The sequence below is a fragment of the Miscanthus floridulus genome, chromosome 8 (genome assembly GCF_019320115.1).
Source record: "Miscanthus floridulus cultivar M001 chromosome 8, ASM1932011v1, whole genome shotgun sequence".
Lineage (NCBI taxonomy): Eukaryota > Viridiplantae > Streptophyta > Magnoliopsida > Poales > Poaceae > Miscanthus > Miscanthus floridulus.
Genome location: NC_089587.1, coordinates 78,926,602 through 78,936,107, shown reverse-complemented (window position 1 = coordinate 78,936,107; position 9,506 = coordinate 78,926,602). Strand labels below are relative to the sequence as shown.

At 44.5% G+C, this 9,506-nt stretch overlaps 1 protein-coding gene and 1 pseudogene across 3 annotated transcripts; one reads left to right on the top strand and one right to left on the bottom strand.

Annotated features, from left to right (window-relative positions):
• The first annotated feature begins 1,140 nt into the window (after nucleotides 1–1,140).
• LOC136476778 (uncharacterized) lies at nucleotides 1,141–3,195 on the top strand (annotated as a pseudogene).
• A 133-nt stretch (nucleotides 3,196–3,328) lies between these two features.
• Nucleotides 3,329–7,929, bottom strand: LOC136476777 (uncharacterized). Of its 3 annotated transcripts, none has more exons than XM_066474727.1 (6): nucleotides 7,029–7,929; nucleotides 5,972–6,086; nucleotides 5,715–5,886; nucleotides 5,430–5,626; nucleotides 4,074–4,208; nucleotides 3,329–3,775 (listed from the first exon to the last, which is right to left on the bottom strand). In XM_066474727.1, the coding sequence occupies exons 1-5, from the start codon at nucleotides 7,676–7,678 to the stop codon at nucleotides 4,077–4,079; spliced, it is 1,266 nt and encodes a 421-aa protein (XP_066330824.1). In that variant the 5' UTR covers nucleotides 7,679–7,929; the 3' UTR covers nucleotides 3,329–3,775; nucleotides 4,074–4,076. The 3 variants fall into 3 exon arrangements, with proteins under 3 accessions (XP_066330824.1, XP_066330825.1, XP_066330823.1); XM_066474728.1 differs by having other exon boundaries at nucleotides 3,329–3,762; nucleotides 5,972–6,083; XM_066474726.1 differs by having other exon boundaries at nucleotides 3,329–3,762; nucleotides 7,029–7,928.
• Nucleotides 7,930–9,506: the final 1,577 nt, after the last annotated feature.

Sequence of the window (9,506 nt, the reverse complement as noted above, 5' to 3'; positions counted from 1 at the left end):
GGATGCCACGCAAACACATATATAGAACCAAAGTTCCCATGAGTGTTTCGTGTCTCTCATAGTGTTGATTAGTTTTAATTGAGCTTAGATACACCTACAATCATAATGATTTGTATTTTGTCGTTAGTAGGACATACCTATATATACTTAGTTTTGAAATACAAAATGAAATTCAAACCTATCTAAAGTCCACATGATGCTTTCCTTTGGAATTGGTAGGCTTCATGAGTCAATTTGTCTCTTATACATGTTTAAATATGTACATCACTTGATAAAATTCACTAGTTATTAAGTTGTTTGTCGTGAATACACCATAAAATACATTGAAGAAATTATCATAGGTTTTGTATCTTTCGACATAGGAAGCACATATTTATAAAAACAAGTGCCATGGACTACCCTTACATCAAATCCATGGGGTCAACAAACAAGTGTCAATAGGATATATAATACATGATAATATGTCAAGAACATCACACAATAAGATAAAAAAAAACATTACACCAATGCATAGCATCGCATATCATGGCAATGTCCAAGTACTAGCATCACACATATCTGTACATAATTTTAAAATTTCACATCTAACTTAGCACCACCACACGAAGTTCATCACATCACAAACAGTCACACACATACTTGTCCATACCAATTAGGCATAGTTTTATCACAGCTGAGACACATCTACATATTGTTGGTGCTACTTATGCATATATTTTACAACTCGTTTTGGTGCCATTATTGACCATATTCATACACTAACATGCCACTTGCCTCTTGAAAAGTTGAAATAATTCCACATTCCATATTTTGGAGTGTATTGAAAAATGACATGAAATTTGAGGCCAAGGGACAATCTTGGAAATGGTATACATGGGCATAGACTTAGGATGATCCAATAAGAAAGAATGAGAAAGATGAACTCGATCCGGCCCAAAGTCCCACAGGAACAACAGATCTCTATGGGACATATCTCCCTCATCCAGATTCTGAATTGGATGAATTTGGTATGCAAATTTCTAACCTTAGGAAGATTTCAACAATTTTTCATTGTCACCTCAGCCATTTGAGTCCAATTTAGAGTGGGCCAACAGCCCCTAAGGCCCAAGGTGTGTTAGACCAAGCACAAAAAAGCCCAGCTGTCACCGATGTCGTAAGTTTCATATTATGTAATGAAGAGTGTTGTAAAAGAAAAGGTGCAATGGAAGAGTGCATATCAGCTTGAAGCGACCGTAAGGAGGAAGCACAGAAACTCCCTGAAGCTCACAAAACGACTCTGTGAATAAGCTTGATGTAGGGTACCCTACTACCGATTATGGGGGCATGGACCCTAACCCAAGTTTGGAAGAAGCATCCGATCCTTCATTACTTTCCTTGGCAAACCCAATTACCCAAACCTAGCTTGCACTTGCAGCCGTGTGCATGTTGCACGTCAGAGCATGTACCCTTGCATGGCTTATTCTCTCCTCTCATACATAACAATCCTTTCCTTGCGAGCCGGACATGCATCGCCTGCTCGACAAAACTCCAAGACGTATAAGACGCCTACAGCACGTCCATTTCAATTTTCACATTCAGACGAGACCCTTCTCAGTTCACCTGTCTCCATGGACTCAACCCTGCCTCGCCTTCTTCCTCCTCTCCCATCGCTTCGTCACCAGCACCGTCCGCACCATCCCAATACTGTTCCAAGACGTCGCGATGGCCCCGGCGGTGGTAGCAGCAGGATGCTGCCGGCGCCGCGTGTCAAGACGGGCCAACGAGGACGAGACGCCGGTAGATTCCGCGCCCAAGGGCTGTTCGGCGACGGCGGCGGCGGAGACGGGCTCCGGACCGTGATGAGGATGGTGAAGCTCAACTCGGCCATCCAGAACCGGAGCGTACGGGAGCTCCTCGAGCTGCTCGGCGACGAGTGCCTCTACTTCTTCGGTAACCTCCGCTCCGTTGATGTTCCGCAGCTGGGCAAGGTAAAACGAGCTGAGATTTTTGTTTGAGGTTTTCCAACAGCTCAATCAAAAGTCCTGCTAAGCGAAGCTAAAACCAAGCCAAAATCAATGAAGCCGAAACCATTTCGTCTAGAAGACGAAGCCACAAAAACATGGTTTTCTGGCTTCAGTATTTTTAGAGAAGTCTAAGCCCTGCCAAAGAGGATCTAAACTTGTAATCCTGAACGATATAGCATGCCTGCAATCCTGCATTTTTTGACCCGGCCGTGACGACGTTGTTGCAGGACATGTTCCTGCTTCTCCACGCGCTGATGGTCCGGCACCACGTGTCGTTCGTGCTCAAACCGTCGCCGGACGAAGCAGGCTTCGACCTGGGCCTAAAATGGTCTCTAGGTCAGTCAAAACAACACTTGGTCAGTTCTCAGTTTGAGCATGACAGCATGGGCTAGGAAACTGAACCGTTTGCTCTCTGCAGAATGGAAGGGGAAGAAGCTGCCTTGGGACCTCGACTGCAACGTCTCCACTAGCCACGTCTACCGGGGCCTCCTGCTCATCAGGTAACAAAATTCCTAGCGTCTGGTTTAACTGAAACCCTGGGTAAGTTTACTGGTGTTTACCGTCTATTTTGTCCCGTAAAGACCATATGTTTCGCATACTTGCATATGCAGCAATGTCACGTCTAGGGATTAGGGTAGTTGCAGGGTCAAAGAATCGATTGAATCGCGTTTGTTTTCCTGCTGGTGCAGCCAAGTGAACAAGACCTGCGTGCCACTGCTTCAGAGGATTCTTGGGACCATCCAGCAGGCAAGCATCATGCGTGCATGGCAAACAGATAACAGATTCTGAAACAAAGTTACCACTGATGTACTCCCCCTGTCCTAAAATTGTTGATACTTTAGCTATGATGAACCTGAACAAATGTCTGTCCAGACCCATAACTAAAGTGTCAACTATTTTGGGACTGAGGGAGTAGCAATGACAAACTTGTTTCCAAAAGGCTAAACAGTTTTTGATTTTTATCATGACTGCAGAATCTGGACGCTGTAATTTTGACCATCGTGCACAAGGTCCTGCCAGAAGGTACACTTGACGAGAAGAAGAGCAGCACGATCGTTTTCTGCGTCATCATCGGCCTCCTGGTCATGATACTGTTCTACGCATTGTTCAACAACTTGTAGGGTTCATCATCATCACCAGGAGAACAAGAAACAAGCATCATCTAGCGTTGTACAGTTGCAGGATCTTGTAAATGGTCTGCATCATTGCAGAAACAGAAATACCAAATTCTGGAACATGGCCAGCCACGATGCACAGTAGTTGTTTGTTGTAAACAACTACTGTCCATAAGATGGATATGATGATACAGGGTTGAAGAAAAAGGATGAACATTCAGGATAACGATCTAAACTGTATAAGTTAGGTATCACCTACAACATAACATTGGGGGGTACAGATGTCTTGAGTCAACTTAGGACACTAGCAATGCAAGAGGCTTCCAGGTTAGCTAACGAGAAAGCGACTTCTTACCAGAAAACGCACCTAAGGTTGCTGAATTTACATCAGGCAAAGTACATCAGCTCTCGCTGTCCTTTTAAACTTCGCATCCAAGCTGCTCCCTATTTAACAAACTAGAAAGTCAGATGGACTACTATGTCTCACTAGATAATATGCCACAACTGCCATTCCCTTTTCCTTGCTACTGTAAATCAGTCTTGACCAATATGGAAGATACAACACTTTGAGCGGATTTCTTGTCTCCTTTCATCAGTGCCTACTACCAGGATGTTAGCCCAACTGAATCCAGAAAATGTATCACCTGCAGCCAACAGCTAAACAATCACATATTCCTGCATTACCATATGACATCGAAACTTCATAATGTAAGAGATCTACAGAGTAAAAATAAAATGACTAAATTTTGTTAAGTCAAAACTTTACAGTACCAATTTGACTGCTGTCAGTAGACTCCTTTTACTAGTGCAACATATTTAAAAGGGGGCAAACCAGGACCCAAAAGCAAACAACTGAAAGAGGATGGATGTTCTCCAACAAGTACTACTAGGCAGGGAAACATATTTGACTTAATATTACATAAGCATGCTATTAAGAGAGAGTCTGATAACTGACCAGTCAGATCTTAGTAGATTGCTTGTAAAGGTGGTCTGAAAGCAACTCAAAGACACCATGAGCAATAAGACTATCACATCCAAAGAGTTGTTTAAGTTTCGAGTCGCATAGTATCACTGTAGGATTCTCTGGATCCTGTAACCATAACAAGAGAAGAAAACCAATCAGACTACAAACCTGTTTGCGCTTATGCAGACACCAGACGGTTATACAAGTACCTATAATCTGTTTTTACAGAAAATATACAACAACAACAACATAGCCTTTCAGTCCCAAGCAAGTTGGGGTAGGCTAGAGTTGAAACCCACCAAGATCCCCAAGTCATGGTTCAGGCACTTCAATAGCTGTTTTCCAAGTAGTACTATTCAAACATAGATATCTAGGTATTTTACAGAAAATATACCCCAGAAAAATAGTTAACTAATGAAGCAAACCACAAATATGAATGGAGGCAATTCACATGGCAGCAAAACAAAAAAGGAAAACAGAAAAGGCAGGCGAAAATAGAAGGATGCATTATACTACACCATAGACAAAAGTAGATTTCTGCAGTACAGTAGACAATAATACAAATCACCTATTGCTTATGTTCAGATTTATCATTACTGAAATGTTAGGTGGCAAAATCATTGCTGGTAAATTACGTATGAAAACACCAAAGGAAAAGATGGGCTTATATGGAACATGCTTTGCTTATGCTTCACTCTTGTCATAGGTCAAAAGGGTAGGCAAAAAAACAACTTGCAAAAATAACGATTCCCATATATCGTCATGGTGTTATAGTATATTGAAAAGTACACTGACCCCATTTAATAGTTCAAGTTCAAAACTTAAACCACATGTGAAATATATACACTCGGTAACATGTATCTAGAAACAACCACTGTACGCATCTAGTTGATCAACCAACAACTACCATGCCACCAACCAAACTCAAATCTGATAGAAAATAGAAAGCAAGAGATCTACCAAGTAAGAAAAACAGATATTGACCAAGCAGGGTGTCCAACAGTTCAACTAACAAAAATTGTCATGAATTAGACAAGTTTTCATGTATGACATCAGTTTAAAGCGCAGGGAATGCAGTTACAGGTTACCAATATTGATGCATTTACATTTTCATCCCAAAAGAAATAGTAAGCCAACTTTCTGAATTCAAACATTATGCCCCTTTTTTCTACACAGATATTCTGGTACTATAAAACAGAGATAGACGTTTCTTTTGGCCTTCTTTAGTTTCCCAAGGTTGGACAAATTACTTGCAAAGCCCACTTGGAGTTTAATACTTTAGTATTGGACCCAACATTTCAAAAAGGAATAGTAGCACATAACAGTTCTGATAGTAATCATCCAAACCTCTAAATTATTGCTTTTAATGTGATCCCAGACACGCTTAACAGCCTCAGAATGGGCCATTTCTCTTTCTCCCGTACCAAAAAAGGTTGCAAGAGCATCAGAAACCGTAAGGGGAAGTTGGTTAACATCAGTTTCAACCGAAGGAATTGGTTCACCACCCTCTGGCTTCAATTTCTTTGCTGCTCGTTTCGAATCATCTGCAAGAATTTGGACCACAGGTTCAGTACACAAGATATGATTGTTTTGTAAAAGAAGTAGATATGGTGTGTCAGGAGAAACACCTACTTTTACTCTCCAGGGGACGTATATGCTTAGATAGAAGCTTATTCATCTGGAACATGTCTGTGCTATCAGTCTCAAAAACTAATCGGAGCTCATCATTGCATATAATCTTTCTCTTATTGTTAGGATCCTGCAAATTGTTCCTGCGAATGTACGCCCAAAGCTGCTTAACAATCTGCATTGATTAACAGTGTCAGGTTCCCTGCCATAATGTAGACATATAGACAAGGCATTAGAAAGATGTGCTAGAAAGACTGGACCTCAGTTCTAGCCATGGCTGGTTCACCAACGATAGCTTGCAGCTCTGGAGACACACCACAGACTTTGTTTAACCCTCCAGGACCACCTCTTCGTTTTGCTCCAGCACTAGCACTGCTACATTGCCACAACAAGAACAGCGAGTTCAGTGAACAGGCTCAACTCAACAAATGACAGCCGACGGTGACAATTGAGAACAGGGGACATATCCATATCTTATTCCAACAGAGTGAAGTGAGGGTCGAGATTTTTATCAGGAACATTGTCACATGCAGAAGAGTTTGGTGTTTGCAGAATAGTAATACGGATTTAGTACATAAAAAGTGCCATAAATTCCTTTCAAGTGAATCGACATAGCAAACAGAAAGGTTCCTTTCTAGTTCGTTGTACCTAAACGTAGAGCCCACTCTGCAAATCAAATTGGCAGTTATGGATAAGCTTCTTTGTTTGAAGCCGGTTGCTTGAAAAGCAAACATTTTGATGGGATTGAGTGAATCCATTTCAATGTTAATGACCTCATGGGATTTAATTCTGCATGAATGGTTGACATGACTACGGGAGCATTCAAAGGTTTTCACAGGTACACTCGCAAGATGATTGCCTCCCCTAAGCTTGGAACCACGGGGCATTAAATGTCTAGTACAAGCAGAAATGGCACCACAAAATTTCTCAAATGAACCAACTGGAGCGCTTGAAAACAAGTTCCTTCCACTTCACCCAACCCCACTAACCATATCCTGATATAAAATATTTCTGTCCACCAGAAACAATCAAGCCCAAATCCGTACCACTACAAACCGTGTGACCACCAAAAAAACATGTAAGCTTTTCCAGTTAATCCCACCTCAAATCACCAAACAAATCTAGAAAGGGGGAAATTTTCGATCCTAGAGGGGAAAATTTTCGATCCTAGAGGTTTAGGAGCTTCGCTTCGCGTAGAAGCTACTCTACCTAACTGAATGTAACCGCACGAAACACACGCATCTAGCATCTAAGTGGATACTCCAAACCCTAACTCGAAGGGGGGAATGAAGGGGAACTAAGTGCAGGAAGTGTCACCTGTCCTTCTTGGAGCCAGCCGGCGCCGGTGCCGGCGCCCGCGCACGGGGGCTCTCCGCCGGAGTGGGTGCCGCTGCAGCCGCTGCTCTCGCCGCTGCGGCCAACTGCTGTTGCTGTAGCTGGACGAGCCTCTGCAGCTGCGCCTGGTCGGCCTGCGGGAAGGGCTGGTGCCCGTAGCGGTACGACGCGGGGACGTCGAACGGCGAGGGAGGCGCGCCGGAACGTTGGTGCTGCTGGTACTGCTGCGGGGCGGAGAGGAAAGACTGCATCTGGTGCTGGTGCTGCTGAGGGAAGAAGTGGGGAACGGCGGTCGACGGGGCGGGGGCCGACGACGCGACGGCGGAGGTGGAGAAGGGCAGCTGCTGCCCAGGAGCCTCGGCGCGGGCCCCGCCGCCGCCGGCACCGGCGGCGGTTGCGGGGTCGAAAGGGTCCTTCCGCGAGGCCGCGTGGTCCGGCGCCGGAGCGGCGGCGGGGCCGAGGAGCGCGACGAGGACGCTGCGGATGAGCTGCGCCTTGGGGGAGAGGTCGACGCCGAGCTGCGCCCCGAGCTGGCGCACCACGGCATCCGCCGATATCCCGGTGCCGCCCTGCGCGGCGGTGTGCTGGACGAGGGACTCCACGTACTGGGCCAGCTCCTGGTCGGACAACATCGGGGCTGGCTCGGGGCGGGGAGGAGGGGAAGGCCTGGCGTTTCCTCCCTCGTCGGTGGCGGCGGCGGCGGAGGCGGCGCCTCCACGCCCTTTTGAAAATTGAAACGGGTAGCGGGGGGATGCGGGATCCCTCGCTGCGGAAGGAGGCGCGTTTGGGTTTCGTGGGGTGGTGGTGGGCGGGGGCTCGCGGTGGTTCGGGCGCCTTCACGCTCGGCTTGGTGGTTTTGTGGTTTTCCGCCGCTGGGCTTGCGGCTTCCGGTCCTGGTGGAGGATGGGGATAGACGAAACGAGGGGCGCTTTTGCGATCCAGCACCTCGGATCTTTTATGGCTCCAAGATTGGGTGCCCGTGTACCTGTTGGAAATTTTGGGTTTTAGGGAGAGAATAACCTAGTAGTGGACTGGACTTTTTTTTTAATGCAAAGTGGACTGGACTTTGATATAACCTCAAACATATAGAAATCATTGAGACTCTTATTTATATCCACTGGTTTACAATAAACTAAGAGTTGACTTGAATATAACTTCTAATCATTAAGGCTCCAATTGTATCCACTAGTTTAGAATAACCTAGGAGTGGACTTGAGTATAGCCTCAAATGAAAAATCAACGAGACTCCGGTGTGTATCCACAAGTTTGGAATAGCGTAAGAGTGAACTTGCGTATAACCTCAAATGACAAGTCAGTGATACTCCAGTGTTTATCCACTAATTTAGTTTTACGTAGTGGGTTCTGTCTTGTCCATGGTAAAATTAACTCATGATTAAATTCATAAAGCGTCTAAGAAGTATTTGTGTCGTTTCGAGGGTTAGAAATCAGCAAGTAGATATAGATATATTGATTTAATTTGGAGGGGAGTATGCAGTCGAGGAAGGATGGATATCGCATGGTGGAGGTGGATAGGTAAAGAGGATAGGGAAGGCGGGACGTTGCATGGCTTGTAAGTCATGCTGAAACGGTTGCCATGCACAAAGTAACGCCAACGATGCACAGAGGGACATCATACTTGCACTAACAAAAAAAGTTTTTTTTTCAGAAACAGTCGCGTTACGTTTCATTGTTATCTGAGACTGTAACACGATTTAAGGATGGTTACTTTAGCACATAATCAATTAAAATCCGGACATCAAAATGGTAAAAATGACCGTTGTGATTTCTTGAGAATCACCAATGCGTGCCTTGTCGAGACAGGAGCGAAGCCAGCACATAACTATTTATATTATTGATATCGTTCATTGTATTATTTAAAAAGTAATATGATATGGCACTAAAGCTTGACATATAAACTTAAAAATAGTATGTGATACGATATGGCACTAAAACTTAATGTATATAAGCTTGCATGCCATGGTTCGAAATGTAACTAAGGGCGTGTTTGGTACGCGGCCAGAAGCCAGCCACAGCCGGGCCGAAAACGGTGCAAGGCTCCTTGTTTGGTTCCCTGTACCAAGCGGACCAGGCCCAACGCAGATTGTGTTTGATTTCACATAAGGGAGTCAGTCCCAAGGCCCACTACCTCAACTGCCATTTCAAGATCCTGTTTGATCCCCGGCCAGGCCCAGCAATCATGGAGAATAACACAGAAATGAACAACAGATAGGAGATATGTAAGAGTAATCCAACATCATCAAACCAACCGGCCTCAGACAAATTAGGTAATTAGCCATGGAGTCATAGCTGCTCTAACTTTACAAAAGTACCAATGAAGCAAGGTAAAATAACAACATCAACAACTTAATCAGTAAGCAGCAGTCCTTGAACAACACATAGGAGATAGGTAACAGAAATGGATGACAGAAATTAGTAAGACACAACAGCAGCTCATCCATC